The sequence below is a fragment of the Tetrao urogallus genome (assembly GCF_951394365.1).
Source record: "Tetrao urogallus genome assembly, chromosome: 5".
Taxonomy (NCBI): domain Eukaryota; kingdom Metazoa; phylum Chordata; class Aves; order Galliformes; family Phasianidae; genus Tetrao; species Tetrao urogallus.
The window spans coordinates 56,568,442-56,584,195 of NC_136818.1; the positions used below are offsets into that span (position 1 = coordinate 56,568,442).

The window sequence follows — 15,754 nt, forward strand, 5'->3', positions numbered from 1 at the left end:
ACCTTAATTAAATCAAGTTGTGTTATCATTGTCAAATCACTGACAATACTTAGACTTCAAGCTGTAGTTTGAAAGCAGTAACCTTTATGTTTGCAATCAGAAGGACTCAGTGTTGCCAAAAAGGATGCAAAGAGCTTTCCCAGACAGTCTTGAGGCTCCTCTGAGCCCTTTGTGATGGCAAATCCCAGTTGTGGTGGTAAGATCCCAGCTGTGGGAACACACGGAGCTGGGACACTACTAGGAGACGCCAGAGCAAGGAGCATCTCGTGGCTCAGGGCAGATGACACTCAGCTCACTTTTACTCATTGTACTCACTGACCCAATATTTACTCATGCTAGGAGCATCACTTGTGGACCAGGAGACCAAACCCCTTGGAAATAGCCTGGTGGTACTGCTGGAAGCATTGAATGAGGCCCTTCTGCAATGGCTTTGGGCAAGGCCTGGGCCTGTCTTGGTCACCAACTTTTGATGGTGCTCAATAATTAGTCAGCAACCACACTGGAACTGAAGTGCACTTGCTTAAAAAACAACAACAAAACAAACAAACCTACAGCAGATTGTAGAAAGATCTTTGAGAAACAAAACAAAACTGTGCAACTGTTTTTGTTCATTTGGATCAAATAATAACGCGTGGCTCTGCAAAGTAAATAAGAGTGTCACATTTGTGTTTCTGATCTCATATTGTTCTGGCATATGAAGGTATTTTAAAAATCAAAAAGCAAACAGAAGTGGAGAAGGTTTGTTAAGGTGCCACTCTGCAAACCAAAGACAGAGAGTGCATCACTGGGGCAGTGGGAAGCGTGTGTGCCTGCAGGGAGTTATTGAGTAAAATCTCAGAAAGTAGAATCAACTTAGTGGAAAAACTGGTGGAAAAGAAAACTGTTCAATCCATTTGTACATTGATTTAACAGTGAAGTATCTCATTCTTCACATTTTTACTGGGTGTCTTGAAATAATCCTTTTTCTGTCTCCATATTCCCACTTAGACATTGTTCACAGACTTATTTATTTATGAAGTCTGAAGGTTAGTCCCTACCTGCTGAGACTAATTAGCCCTGTTCTTTGTGTCCTATGCAATCCTGTCTGATTAAATGTACACATTTGTTTTACTTCTTTTCATGCTTCCTTTCGCTCTACTTCTGCTTTACTGATTAATATTAAAGTTGTAAGTTGCAGTGATTTTTTTATTTCTATTTTGTCTGTATCTTTCCCTTTAGTATGCAAATTTCTATGTGAACTTTTTAATGCCTGAGAATTCGCGTTAGCCTTGTCGATCTCCGTATTATTATGTTTTTTATTCTTTTTAGAGAAGACAGTTTAGCCAAAACCCCCAAACTCTCTAAATATTGCATGACAAATTGGCTTTGTTTTGGAAACCCTCTGCGCTGAATGGCCCTCAGTGTGAGCAGCAGGTTAGATTTCTCCAGGAATGTTTGGATTATTTAGCACAGCTCCCTTTCCAACACCATTTCCACGAGGCGATTTACTAATTCCCATTGAAATCCCCGTTTCTTCACCACCCCCACCCCCCCCTCCTTTTTTGCCCGCGTTAAAGTTTCCAATTGACTCTGCCATTGTTACAATTTGTCGCTGTACAACACCAATTTGTTGCCCGTCCCCTCGGCGCGCAGCTCTCGGGCAGCAGATGCCGCGCGGTGCGGGGCTGTGCGCGGAGGCACCGCTTCGCCTTCGCCTTTCCCCACCGCGCTCTGTTGACGTCGCCGCCTCAACTTTTCGCTTCTGAAGTATGCGAGTCCTTGATTCTCCGTCCTGCCATGCTAATTAACTTCTTAGCAGTCACACTCCTTTTCCTCCTCCTCTTTTTTTTTTTTTTTTTTCCTCCAAACTTCATATCAAGAACAAAAAAAAAAAAAAAAAAAAAAAAAAAAAAAAAAAAAAACCAAAAGCAAAAAAAGCAAAAAAACAAAAAAACAAACAAACCACCCAACATCGAACAACGCAGCGCGCCTCGCTCTGCGATAATTCGGAAACATCTGATGTTCAGGGAGCGATCCCGCACGTTTGAATCCTGCGTGCTACCGCCGTGCTACGCGCGAGGAGCAAGTGCTGCTGGCCAAAGGGCTCTGACCACGTTAATGGGGCTTGTCACGCACGGAGTTTCTTACCCCCAATGAGGGTTACGAAGCCCCCCCCCCCAACCCTGCGATGCTGATCCCGGGGCCGCCCGCCCTCCGCAGGACCCGCACCCCGCTGGGCGATGCGCCCATAGAGCCGACCGCGGTCCGCAGCGTCGGCCGCGGAAAAGTTCGCTCTCGCCCAGCGCGCAGCCGAGGGCACTTCTGCCTCTTCGCCCCCACCTCCAGAGCCCAGCGCAATTTTTATTCTTAATTTAATGTAATTTTTTTTTTTTTTTTTCCCCGCCCCTCGCCCTCCCGCTCCGTGCCCCAAAGGATCATTGTTAGCTCTGCCTCCCCCACCCTCCTCCTCCCCCTCCCGGCCCCAGAGCTGTTTATTTATGCAGACGTCACCGGGAGCCCCCGCCCCCTCCTGCATCTCATTAAGTGCCTGGTGTGCTGCTCGCTCCCTGTCAATAATCCCGGATCCCAGACTTCTCCGTTCCTCCGGATTTCGATCCCCCTTTTTCGAGCTGTCAATCAGCGCCGCCTTTGAACTGAAAAGCTCTCAGTCCAACTTCAACTCACTCAAACCCGAGCGGCACAGGCTCCCAATATCGGCGGCGCTGCCCCCCCGTTACAGCTGACTTCTTTGGTTTGTTTGGTGCATTATTTTTCCCCCCCCCTACGACCCCTTCCCCCTCCCCCCCCCCCCCCTCCCCCCGGCTCTATATTTTTGATTATTATTAATTTTTCGCGAGTGCGGGTGCGCGCCGTGAGCAGCTCCGGGAAGAAAGAAAGAGAAAATCCAGAAGAAGGGAAGGAAGAAGCCCAAAGTCACTGGTGCAAAGGAGCAAAGGAGAGACATTTCCCTCCCCTCCTCCTCCCTCTTTTCCCCTCCCCAGGAGGAAAGAGAAGGGGAAAAAAAAAGAAACTTTCACCTTGGACTCTTCTTTTTTTGGTGCAAACTTTCCCCCCCCCCTCCCCTGTTCTTTTTCCTTTTTTTCCCCCCTCCCCGTTCCCCTCCTTTTTTTTTTTTTTTTTTTTCTCCTTTTTTTTCCCCCTTCCCCTTTTTGCAAAATTGCTGCTGGTGGGGTGAGGCAGGAGGAAAATGCCGCAGCTGAACGGCGGTGGAGGGGACGACCTGGGCGCCAACGATGAACTGATCTCTTTCAAAGACGAAGGGGAGCAGGAAGAGAAGATCTCCGAGAACTCCTCGGCCGAGAGGGATTTAGCTGATGTCAAATCGTCTCTCGTCAATGAATCAGAAACGAATCAAAACAGCTCCTCGGACTCGGAGGTACGGGGAACCCCGCGGGGCCGTGCGGGCGGCGGGCGTGGGCCGCAGAGGGGCCGGGGCCGCCGGGTCCCGCTCCCTCCGGCGCCCAACTTTCCTCCGCGGCACCAACTTGTAACGATGCCTTCTGTTTTGTTCTGTTTTCTCCTGTTTTGTCCTTTCCCCCCCCCCTTCCCCCACACCTCCTCTCTTCCACCTTCACCCCACACCTTTCCCCCCCCCCCACCCCCCACACACAACACCACTACCAAAACACCCCCTCCCCGCTCTCCCCACGCCGACCCCGGCCCTCTCCCAGGCGGAGCGGCGGCCCCCGCCTCGCTCCGAAACTTTCAGAGATAAATCCCGAGAAAGTTTGGAGGAAGGTGAGTACGGCCCGGCCCGGCCCGCAGCCCCTCCGCCCGCTCCCCATTGCGGGACACTTCGCTAAAAAAACTTTTTCCTTTCCTCCCCATCCCTTCTCGCCCTCCCCTCTGTTGCCCCCTTCCTTTCCCCTCTCCTCTCGTGTCTCCCCCGCCATGTTAGCTGCGAAGAGGCAAGATGGAGGGTTGTTTAAGGGCCCACCATACCCGGGTTATCCCTTTATAATGATCCCCGACCTCAGCAGCCCGTATCTGCCCAACGGATCGCTCTCTCCGACGGCGAGGACGGTGAGTACCTTTTTTTTTTTTTTTTTTTTTTTTTTTTTTTTTTTTTTTGTGCCTTTTCTTCCCTCATCTCCCCCCCCTCAGCGCCGCGCTCCCCGCTGCCCCCGCTCGGCCCCGGCCCCGCCGCCCCCTCCCCCGCGCCGCAAACTTTGCGAACTCGGCGGGCGGCGGCGGGAGGGGGTTTGTTTACACTTCGCCATGTTGCTTCTCTCCTTCGCTCCTTCCCTGGTTTTTATTTCATCTTATTTCTTTTTTTATTTTTTCTTTTTCCTTTTCGATTTGTTTTTTACTTTCAGTTTTAAGGGCTTCTTGCTGGAGCCCTCCGATGTAGGGTTAAGAGGAGGGAGGAGGGGGAAAAACAAGAGGGGAAAAAAAGCAACAAAAAGGAAAGCGGCCTCAAAAGTAAAGTAGGAACGAAGCAAGAAAAAAAAAAAAAACTAAAAACCGCAGAATCGGGAAGTTTTATTTTTTCTCCCTAACAATTACTATATTTGTTTTCATGCCCCTCTCTCCTCGCTAAGCGGGGAGCGACCGCTCCCGCTGCCCCGCCGGCCCCTGCCCTCCTCCGCGCCGCCGGCCCGGCTCCGGCTCCCCCTCCCCTTTCCTCCCCCTTAACCCTCTCCTGCCCTCGGCCGGCCCCTTGCCCCGCTGCCCCTCCCGGCCCCGCCGCCCTCCTCCCGCCCCGGGGCCCGCACCGCGGCGCGGAGCCGCTCCGGGAGCTGAGAGAGCGGCAGGCCCGGCCCTGCGCCGCACCGCACCCCACCTGGGCCCGGGCGGGAGGGGAGGGCCGGAGCCGGAGTCAGGGATCGCCTCTTTGCGAACTGTAACAGCGAAATCGAAGCGAGTCGAGCGAAATTCCTGCTGCGAGCGTGCTGGCAACACGCGTTGTGCTGAAAGCGTCCTCTTCTTGTTGAGCTTTCTTTTTCTTTCTTTTTTTTTTGTTTTTTTTTTCTATTTTTTTTTTCCCCCCAAATTGTTTTGTATTTAATCCTGAGGGCAGGGTGCTCCCGCCCCTGCGTGTGAGCGGCGCCGGGCTGAGCCCCGCTCCTGGCGTCCCGCGGAACTCCGGGGGCTGCAGCGGGGCCCGAGCTCAGCGCTGCGCTCCGCCTGCCCGGGGCAGCGCTGCCGTCCCATCCCCTTCCCGTTCCTTCCCTTCTTGGCGGTGGTGGCTTAATTCTTAGCTAAAGCGATGAAATACAGCGGGGTACAAAATGCTGTCGATGGGCTTACAGTGTCGTTTTGTTCCTTCTGGGCGCTTCTCAGTCCCCGCAGTCCCCATGTGTGTTTACACACTTTTTTTTTTTTTTTTTTTTTTTTTTTCCTTGCGGTAACACGAGATAGCAATTTACAATAATAGATCCACTGTTCCAGAGATGTTGTAGCCACGCTAATGACTGAGGTCTTGGGCAGCTTCAGCATATCGGATCTACAAGTGTTTTACAGCATTAAAATATTAACATCGGGTCAGCCGTGCTTCCATCCGGTGGAACGTTAGCGGGGCGGCACTGCGGGGCTGTGACGGGCTGTGCTGTGCCCCCCAGCTGTGCGGGGCTGTGCGGTGGTGGAGGGGCACTGCAGTTGGCAGTGCGATGGCCGGGAGGGGAGGTCAGGGCTGGACGCGTTTCTTCTTTCGAGTATGGTCACTCCTAAGCGTACGGGTGATGGGGATGAACCTCAAACCCTTGCAGCGCAGGGATCCAAACCATCAAACAATCTTTGATACAAATGACTTTGGAGCAAGTCACTTGGTTACAAAGTGGCAGCATTGTGTTCCTTTCTTGTTCCTTTTTGCCTGAAAGGCATTCCCGTCTCTCAAGCACAGGTTACAGGAAGATCAGCTCCTCTTCCCTTTCCTTAAGCGTCTTTCTCACAACAGATGCAGTTCTTCATTTTCCTTTTAATCACTGCATTTCCCAGAGCCTCTCTCCCTTCTCGTGCAAACCGGGTTCCCTCGCAGTTGCCCTCTATTCCTCCACTTGCTCCCTGCAGCTAAAAAGGCCTCCATAGGAATGTGGCATTAGTGGGAGTCGGAGGTGCTGCCCAGGGGATGCCATGCTGCCTGGTGTTGGTGTGGCAGGTGGCCTTCTCCCGTTATCAGATGGGATCTGAAGGAGATTTCCATGCTCTGTAGGCAGTTTTTTCTCTGGCAACCTCCTCATATCTCCCTAACCTTATTCTTTCACATTCCGCGTGTTTGTTTGTTTGCCGACAACTTAATTATAGCCTGGAAAAATTAAGGTTATTAATTGAGTCCTGAGAGCAGGATGTTACAAGGACCGAGCGGGATGGCAGCTGCTGTCACACTGCTATTAGTGGATGCTGGCTCTCTGCTGCACAGCTTCCTATTCCAGACAAATTAGATCATGCTCTTTATTGTTTATTTCTATTTTTCTTAATATGTGTTGAAAATGTATAGATAATTCAGTGCCGTTTTTAATTTTATTTTTATTGATGTAGTTTTTCCAGAAGCCCTATTTGAGGTTTAGGACATGCAAGGTCGAGGTGATGCAGATATGTGACAGAACTGCTTTTCTTTTCCCTTTGCTGTTGCGTAGAACCTTAAAGATTTGTGGGTGTGGTTTTTTGTTGCTTTATTTTTTCCTACTGACTTTTTCCTTTTTCTGAGATGGCAGTGTTGTGTGTAGTGGGATCACTGTTTATTTTATTTTATTTTTATTCTTCTGTCAATGTCACTGTAATTGTCTGTTCAACACATGGGCAGTGATTCCTGCTTTACTGTTACATGAATGTGTGGAGTATCATAAAATCTGCTGATGGTGAATAATATATTATCTAAAGAATAATCCTTCAGTTGCTGAAAAGTCTTTATAAAAGTTCAATAGGAATAATTTTATAAGCCAAAGATTTTATTTTTTTTGCGTGTTAATGTTGCTTCTGACAGAATGCTGTACGTTGCTTGCAAGAATAGCTGTGTGCTGCCTGGAGGTCTGGTCTCCAGACCATACTAATACTAATGAAGTAGTGCATCCGAGAATGCAGTTTCATACCTATGCTTGCAGAGGATCCGTGGGAGCTGCCTGATAGGGATAATAATAAAGGACATTGTTTTTGTTTTGGAGCTGGAAATGAAAAAGTAGTTTATTTCACATAGATCCTACATGCAGATCTTGGTTAATACATTTTGTGAGCAAATGGATGTGTTGTGACTTGAGAAAGCCCTGGTGGCTGAGGTCTCGTTTTTATTGGTGCTGTTGCATCTTCCTTTACTCCAAATTGATGCTTGCTAAATGAGGTTGTAGGAATGAGCTTGTGTTTGGTCCTGAAGTGTGTAAGTTTGGAATGGCTGTAGGGGAGAGCAGCCCCCCGCTCACAGCATAGGTCCGGGAAGAAACTTTTCCCTTTAACTGCTTTGAAAAATGGATGTTTTCCTTTATCTGCTGAATGAAACAACATAATCCTTCCTGACACAAAAGCAGCAGACCCGGGAGTGCGAAGGGTTAATGGTGGTCCCTTTTTTTTCCTCCTTCCAATTGTTTTGACAACACTTTTCAAAGTGTGACATTCCAAGCCCTTGCAATACAATGTAATATTACTGTAATTACACAGGTCATTACATTTTAAATAGAGAACAATAAAATGCTTATCGCACTGAAAAAGAACAGGTGTTCTTGCCCTTCTTTGGTATTTATGCTAATTGTTTTTCATCTCCTTCAGAAATATTTATGGCTGGCCTGTTAAGATTTCAGTCTCGATGCGACAATATTAATTCTTGGCTAATCTGTATGGTTGAGGTTTAATGTCTGCAGTATGGATTATAGTATTAACATCCACCAACTCATTTAATAATGTAGGTACAACTTAATATGTCAGCACTTTAGTACTTTATGATACACAGCTATTCAATGGAGACTGCATTATTCACTTTTATTTTTTTTATTAAATAGAAGTGCTTTTATAAAGTTTCTGGACTTGTGCAAAACAAGCTATGAAATAAGAACCGATGATCCTGCAGCATAAATCAAACGGAACCTCCATAAAGAAACTTTCCTCATGCTTAATTAGGTAGATTGCTGAATCACTGCTATAGCATTAGCATAGCTGCTATACAATGGCAAACAGATTGGGTCTGTGAATTTATTTCCAGTAAGGAATCTGAGTTATTTTGAATTCTCTTCCTTTTCTTTTTATTTTCTTTATATTATTTTTTTTCTGATCGCATTTCTTTCTGGAGCAAACATTGCATTGCTAAGTCCACCAGCTTCTCTTTAGGGGGCTATGAAAATTAGTTAGAGAGAAGTTTCATGTTTCTGGGACCTTGCAAAACAATATAATGCAGCACTGTTACTGGAGCGTACCGGATAATTGCAGGACTGCACTTCATTAAAAACAATATTTGCCTTGGAAATCAAACAATTTTAATAGCTGCAGCAGTGGCTGATCTATACTGGAAAAAAAAAATACAGTAGACACCTTTCCTGGCATTTTTTGAATGCGTTCATACATGAATTGATGATTTTGAATGTATTTTATTTATTTATTTTTCCTTGCCTCCTCCTTCCTTTTTTTTTTTTTTTTTTTTTTTTTTTTTTTTTTTTTTTGTTCAAGCAAATACGTGCTGATTTGTCAGCTGGAGGCAGGGAGGGGGATATGTCACAGCTTTCATTGAGGCTTGTAAAGCAGAACGTAGGTAGAAATGTTTTAAATATGTCAGACTTTCAAGACTGGGCCCCAAAATCAGGTTGTGTTTTGTTTTTTTTTTTTTTTAAAAAAAAAAAAAAAGCAGTGTAGAGAAAAAGGACAGCTGCAGATTTTTTGTGTGGACGTGTGTTTCTGTACCATGACTAAAAACTCTGAGGACCTTTCCCCAGCTGTCTGGGAGTTATGTGGAAGTTGGATTATTGGCAGTTAAGCATGAGACAACCTGGATTTAGCAAATGTTCTCCTGCACAGGAAGTCGATGACATTATACTGGGGGAAGGGAGCGGATCCCGCTGCAGGCGAGGCTTGGGGGGGAGTCTGCTCCCCCCCTCCAGGGCAGCCCAAAAGCAGCACTTGCAGTAGGCAAGGCAAAATAGGAAAGTGGTGGGTTTCTTTTTTTCTCTCCCTCCCTCTCTCTCTCTTTTTTCTTTCTTATTATTTTTCTGTTTTTTTTCCTGGGGTTTTAGGTGAAACCAGATCCCTGGCTCCCACCTCGGAGCTGCTGTGGGAACTCCTGCCTGGGGCGCTGGGGAGGTGTGGGGAGAAATCCCAAGCCCCGCACCCCCTCAGCTCTGCCTCTTCGCAAATGTGTACCTAAGCCTTCAGCTTTGACTTCTAATTGGGCACATTTGTGAAGGAAATGGTTAATTTTACAACCAAAGGCAAACTTGCACCTCGACAGGTCTGCTGAAAGAAATGTGCCACAGTCGTTTGCTGGCAGGCACCGCAGGGTCATAAATCCACGGGGTTTATTTACAGCCTATAACACTTATGAATGTTAAGATATTTGACGCCACGCTGGCCTTATAATATCCAAGGTCCACAGACACTGGCAGTGGGTCAAATTTCTTTCACTAATTATAAGCAATGAGAGATGGAGTGTGGTTCTGGGGGGTGGGGAGAGCTGGAAATCCTGTCTCTCCCCACCCAAAAGCGCAGAATTTTGTGCTCCTCCTCCCAGGCGCTGGTTTATGTTTGTGCTTTTACGTGGGCTCTGAAGTTTATAATTAACGCTTGCTGTGCCAGAGGGGCTGAGCTCTGCCTGCAGTGGGAGAAGCCAGTGCAGTCCTTGGCAGATCTGAGCAGCACTGGGCAGTATTTCCTAGATACTGACACGAGCAAACATTTAAAGAAAGATGACACCTGGAAATGTCCTTTAATTTTCTCATGTCCCAGTGAGAGAGGGAAGAAAAAGGTGATAATCCTGTGAGGTTTGATACAAGAGGTGGATGGCTGGAAATGCACGTTTTAAAGTTATTTTGTGTGTAGTGATGACTTGGTGTGTGTACCTGTGTAAAATGGGGCTCTCTGCTCGCGTGAGGGGAAGGTGTGTAGTGATGTGCTCAGTGGAAGGGCAGAACACCGGGGAAGCTTTGCACCCTGCTAGAGGGAGAGGTGAGGGGTGGATGGGGTGCGCTGGGGGCTTTGGGGAGCAGCAGTCACAGAGGGCACTGGAGAGTGCTTGGCAGACAAAAGAAGAACATGGGAGTGCTAAGAGAAACCTCAGAAACTTGTGGGATGGGGGGCATGCTGGTGTTTGAGTTGTCGGAAGGGAATTTTGGGGCTTGGGACTTGACTCTTCAGTGTCAGGGAACATTGGGCTCATGGAGAAGCAGTGCATTGCCCATGCAGCCTGAGATGTGCTCTGCTGCCTTGGGGTGGGTGCTGGGCCTGGCACTGCGGCCTCTGCCATGCTGTTACCTGGGTGTGCCCAGGTATTACTCCTGGCTTTAATCCCTTCTGCAGTTTCCTGCAATCTCCCTGTAGGTTACTGTTGCACTTGGATGCTAATTTAAGCAAAACGTGGTGTTATGTGTGTGGTGGAAAGCTGTGCTCCTTTGCCCATATGTTTTTCTTCTGCTGGTTGTGTAAAGCCTGGCTGGGAAGGGGAGGAAAAAAGGAGGCTGTCAATGCAGCCTTTCCATGAGTAAATGTACAGTTTTGTTGAAGGCTTTATGCATTTTCCTAATCAATGGAATGCTGTGAGTTATTAGCCCCTAGGGACAGATCTGAATCCCATACCACCGAGGTGTGGGGCTGGGGCCATGCGGGGCCTGTGCAGCAGGTTATCAGCAGCTGTGCTGTCCTGCTGCTGTCCTGCTCCTGCCAAGCCCTGCCCAGGATCCCTCCTTTATGTTAGATGGTCTGCAGCCTCCATCTGTGCTCCTGTAGGGTCACACGTGGACAGCTGGGCAGTGCCGAATGAGTTAAGTTGCTGGCTGAAGTTTGGCTTCATGAAACTAAATTTGAGGCCTGGTAGGCATTAGCAGGGCACAGCACATTTACAGAGCTTAATTAGTACGAACTGTAATTGTTCATGGTCTGCCAGAAGGAGTAATGTTCAGGAAAAGTGGAGTCGTTCTTCTGCAGTCTTCAGTTTTAAAACGATAAATCACTTGCATATTTGTGCAGTGATTCAAATGGAGCTGAGACCTCTCCATCTCAACATGTGGTAAATTGTAAAGTCAATGAATTGCAGATGTAGGGTACAGCAGATTCTCTAAGAAAATGCAGAATGAACTGGGAAGGGTGATGCTATAAATACTTACTGAGAAGATAACTGGGTTTCTGCTGTGCCAATTATGATGTACTAAAGATATTAGCAATTTTTTTTTAATGTATTTATTTTACATTTCTTTAAATATAAAGGTACCACGTTACTTCACTTGGTGAGGTTTTTCTTAATGCTGCAGAACAATGGGTTTCATATGGAAGTGCACGTGATAGCCATATTAATACAAATTAATTCACTATGAGTAAGGTTGTAGCCTTTCCTGGAGGAGCGTATAATGATGGGGAACTTTAAAGCGTGGGTGCAGAAACTTATGAGAAATGTAGTGGTAGAGGATGCTTTACATTTGAGCAGGGGGACATGCTGGGATTATTCTGTCTCCCATCATGGTGTTCTGTATGTGCCCATAAGTCCTTCCAGCTCTGGAGACACTTCTTTGGTGTTTTAATCTGACAGCCTAGAGCCTATTTCCAGAGCGGGGGGGGGGGGGGAAATTGCAACAAAACTGCAAACCTATAAACAAAACTACACTATACAGATTAACATTGTAAATGCTGTGTATTGTTTTGTTTTGTTTTGTTTTTTTGAATGTGGAGAATGTGTGTCACTCTAACTGCTGTGAAATCTTGTCTTCCTTGGGCTTGGTCCAAGGTCCATTGAAGTCAGTGGAAAAAAGCCTTCTATTAATAACGACAGGCTTTGGATCAGGCCCCGAGTGTCTTGAACCAATGGCCAACTTATTCAAAAGTGGATAAAGGTATTGAAAAAGCCAAACTAAACTAAAGGTCACATTGATTGCTTCTTTCGCAGCATTTTTTGCTCTTAGAAAAAAAAAGTTGTGTTCCTGATGGTACTTTCTTAAATGAGCTCCTGCAGTATCTGACTTTCCCACAGAAGTGCAGAGCATCCTGGCAGGATCAGAATTTGGTCTGAGGCTGTGTTTCGTGTCAATACTGCTTTTCTAATGTGAGTAGGTGGATTTGTATGGAAGTTGTAAAAGTTAATGATTGTTCTCTGACTCATAAGCTGCTGGTTTCAGCAAAGAAAAATGATGACAGTGAAGTGATAGAAATTATAGGAGACAAGTAGGCTTTGGTGAGCAGAGAATGTATTTGTGTTTGAAATGTTTCTGCTGCTTGCTGAAGGAAGTGCAAGGACGGAGGTGATGTGGGGGCTGTGGTGAGATGTCTGGGGTGCTGGAGTTCAGCAGGTTTTGGCCAGGAAGGAAGCTGAATTCAGGAGGGACTCTGATGTTAAAGGTCCCATAACCATTTTGTTAGTCCTACTATACAGTTAGTTTTGACTAACTGTTTTCCCCTCTCGGCAGAACAGGTTTTAATGCCCTAGGCTCCGTGGGAAGTACAATTGCATGCTTAATGGCTACCAAGCATGAATATATATTGTGCGCTAGCAGCATCTACCTTGCAGCTCTGTGGGGCTCTGAGGAGTATCTGTGGCAAGAAAGGAGCTGTGTACAACAAAATCTGGCTTGGCTTTTTAATTCACAAGTGGAAATGCTACAGCTGAGACTTAAAAACAAAACAAAACAAAAAAACAAACCCAAAACCAGCAGTAACAAAAAAACCCACAAAATTAAAAGAAGAAAAAAAAAGAAAAAAAAAAAAACCAGAAAGGAGAGTGTGGGAAGGAATATTTAGAAAATACTGAACTGAAAATATTGCAAAAGGGCTTTCTGGGGAATATGAGAAATTCTTAGATGTTGATACAATGGAAATAAATGATCTTATTTTAGCAAGAGGAAAAATAGAGCAAGAAAAGGTGGGGGGTTACCTCTGAGCACATCCTAAGTCCTGCTGGAGTCAGTGACTCCTTAAATAATTATGTGGAAGAGTTTGAGGCTATAGGCTTTTCTATTCTTAGAGACAAGTCACTACATTGATTTCTGTTTTTAACTGATGCAAATATTTAATAAAGGTTCTCTTGGAAATACTTTAAACTCTAGCCTGAATAATTTTAACTTGGTTAAACCAGTGAACTGGTTTGAGAGCATACACAGTAAGAGGTTTGCATTGGTTTAATTAGATTTAAGAGATTTATAAAACCAGGACCGCTGTTCTGACATAGGCGAGGTCTGGAACACAGCGTATAGATGCTGCATTGATTGCAACCAGGCTCAACGGACTGCTATAGAAATGATGCTATTATAAATGTTTGCTAATATTAAAGAATCCAGGAGAAAGTGTGACCTTGACTGAACGCATCAGAAGAATAAGACTGCAATCAGTGTTTCTACCTTTGTTTTCTATGAGACACTGGTGAGAAGATTTTTTCCCTTTGAAAGGAGTTACAGATTATAGTTCTCTGCCTGGAAGTCAAGATTTTGAGATTTTTACTAGCAGTATTTTTAGCCGAATGCCTCAGTTTACTTCTGATCCCTGTTATATTCCCCTATGGGCTTTTTTTTTTTTAGTTCTTAAACTACACTGTGAAATGTAGATTAAAACATGTATGTGTCTATCTGAAGAAAAAAAAAACAAAACCTTTACAGGAGCTAGTCACAGACCTGACTTCTGTACCGGTTGCAAAACCACTGTGTAAAGAATATCCATAGAGCTTATTTTGCCTGGTAGCAGCTAAATACCTTTACAATCCCCAGGGTTGTTAAAGGCCAAACGCCTGCTATATGTAGTAAGTTTATTTTTCATTGAAATCTGTTGCTCAACGATAATATGTGAAAGTATTTTCATGGAATTTTGTTTATGAAATGCAAGTCTGAAAGCTAGAACCTACGTTGTAAAAGGAGCAGGGTACACTGAGGTGCTGCTGGTGCGTCCATACCTCAGTTATGCGTGGGTTGTGTGTGCACATCTGTGTATATGCATGTGATGTATATTATTTGTGAATGTATAGTCAAGTTATCAGGTGTCTATTCAATTTTAATTGACAATATGAGATTCCTGTGGTTTCTCTGTGTGCAGATTGCCTTGGGGCTCTACGGGGTTTGTGGGAAGAAAAGCCTTGACAAGTTTCCATTAAGCTCTGAATCAGGCAATTGGAAAAGAGGAGAATGAAAGGAGCTGAAAAGAGGGACAACTTGTTAGTGTTGCATTCTGCGCTTGCAACGAGAAACCTCTTTTAGACAAGAGCGGTTCTCAGGCCAAGAATTTCAAACTCGCGGAGAAACCTGTCCAGAACACAAAAGTTGTTTGAACGGGGTGCAGAATTGTCACAGTAATTAGAGCAATCTCCGTTTACTGAGTGGCAGCCTTTATAAAGGACAGGGGATAAAGGGTTCAAATTCATCTTTCTCTCTGTGATTCACTTCTGATGAACTGCCTCTGTGTATGTATGTGTATATGAAGGAGAGTGTGTGTGTGGCCACATTTTCAGCCTTTCATCGCTAGATTGCCCTTGTTTTAAAAGAACAAGGGCTTGCGTTTCCTCTGACTGCCTCGAATGACGTTTCCAGACATTTTGCCTTTTTTTATTCATGTATTTTCTATCGGTATTCTAATTCAATGCATAGAAATAAGATAATGCTTTCGGAAACATGCTTGTGTTGTGCCGGAGAGGGAACCCCAAATATTTCTCAGTCTGTTTCTCTGTTTTTCTTCTTTCTTTCTCAGTCCTGCATCTTTGACTCTTAGGAGCGTTCCCATTATTTTTAATAGGATTACTTGTAGAAGCAAGCACAGTGAATGAATAAGGCTTGGGCCCTTAAAGTTTATCCTCTGGCTGCTGCAAGGTCTGTCCAGAACTACTGAATCAGCTGGAGATTTGCCATTGCTCTTATTAGGAGAAGGATCAGGCCCACAGATTACATAAGACTGGGTCTTGTGAACAAGCCAAGTAAAACTGTAAAAATCACAGTCATTGCCACGTGCACTGCAGAAGTGTCCGGAGGCCTCTGGGCTCCTCTTGATCAGGTGCATGAGGAATATGGTAGCAACTGAGCCACTTAGCAGTGTGGGTGTTCTCACTGGAGGAAGAAAATGTGACCAGGGTTTACCTTGAAAGAAAAGAAAATATTAAGCATCTTGATTTTTTTTTTTTTTTTTTTTTCTTTTTCTTAGTCATACTGAGTGCAAAGTTGGTCATTTTGATGTCTATTTAACAAGATGTTTAGGTTCAGTTGTTGCCCTTTATTTGCTATTCCTGAAGTAATGTAGCATCTCTTTTGTAAAGTTTTGGAGACACTGACCGTGGCTGTTTTACTTAGTTGTTAGCCAGCTTTGCATTTCTGCCCTTTGTTAACCACTACGCTGTATCTAAATAATGAGAGAGGTTTGCACGTGTTGCTGAAAATGGACAGAGGAAAACAGGTCTTGCTGCTTGTCATAGAAGCAGTTGAAGCTAACAGATGCTACTCATTGATGTGAAAGACACAACTCTGAGATCATGTGCAGATTCTTTCTTAATTCCCCCTTCAATTAGTTTTCCCATGGAAGATGATGAAGTTGGCCAGATATGTCATATTTTAGCAAAAAAATCAGTTATATTTTTCATAGGTTTGGTCCTTAGCGTGAAAAACTCTGGAAAAGATTGCTTGTCTTTTGAGTTTGTGTTGCAGAAATGCCCACTTACGTTCAGCAAATTACACCA

The 15,754-nt window shown here is 45.3% G+C and overlaps 1 protein-coding gene across 8 annotated transcripts in view; it reads left to right on the forward strand.

Annotated features, from left to right (window-relative positions):
- Positions 1-3,160: 3,160 nt before the first annotated feature.
- Positions 3,161-15,754, forward strand: part of TCF7L2 (transcription factor 7 like 2) — a gene marked incomplete at its 3' end in the record, with an annotated part of 169,592 nt that continues 156,998 nt past the window's right edge. For all 8 annotated transcript variants that reach the window (XM_079535277.1, XM_079535278.1, XM_079535279.1 and 5 more), the window contains exons 1-3: positions 3,161-3,376; positions 3,672-3,738; positions 3,899-4,023. In XM_079535277.1, the coding sequence (XP_079391403.1) occupies positions 3,188-3,376; positions 3,672-3,738; positions 3,899-4,023 (381 nt within the window). In that variant the 5' untranslated portion in view covers positions 3,161-3,187. The remainder of the gene's footprint in view (positions 3,377-3,671; positions 3,739-3,898; positions 4,024-15,754) is intronic.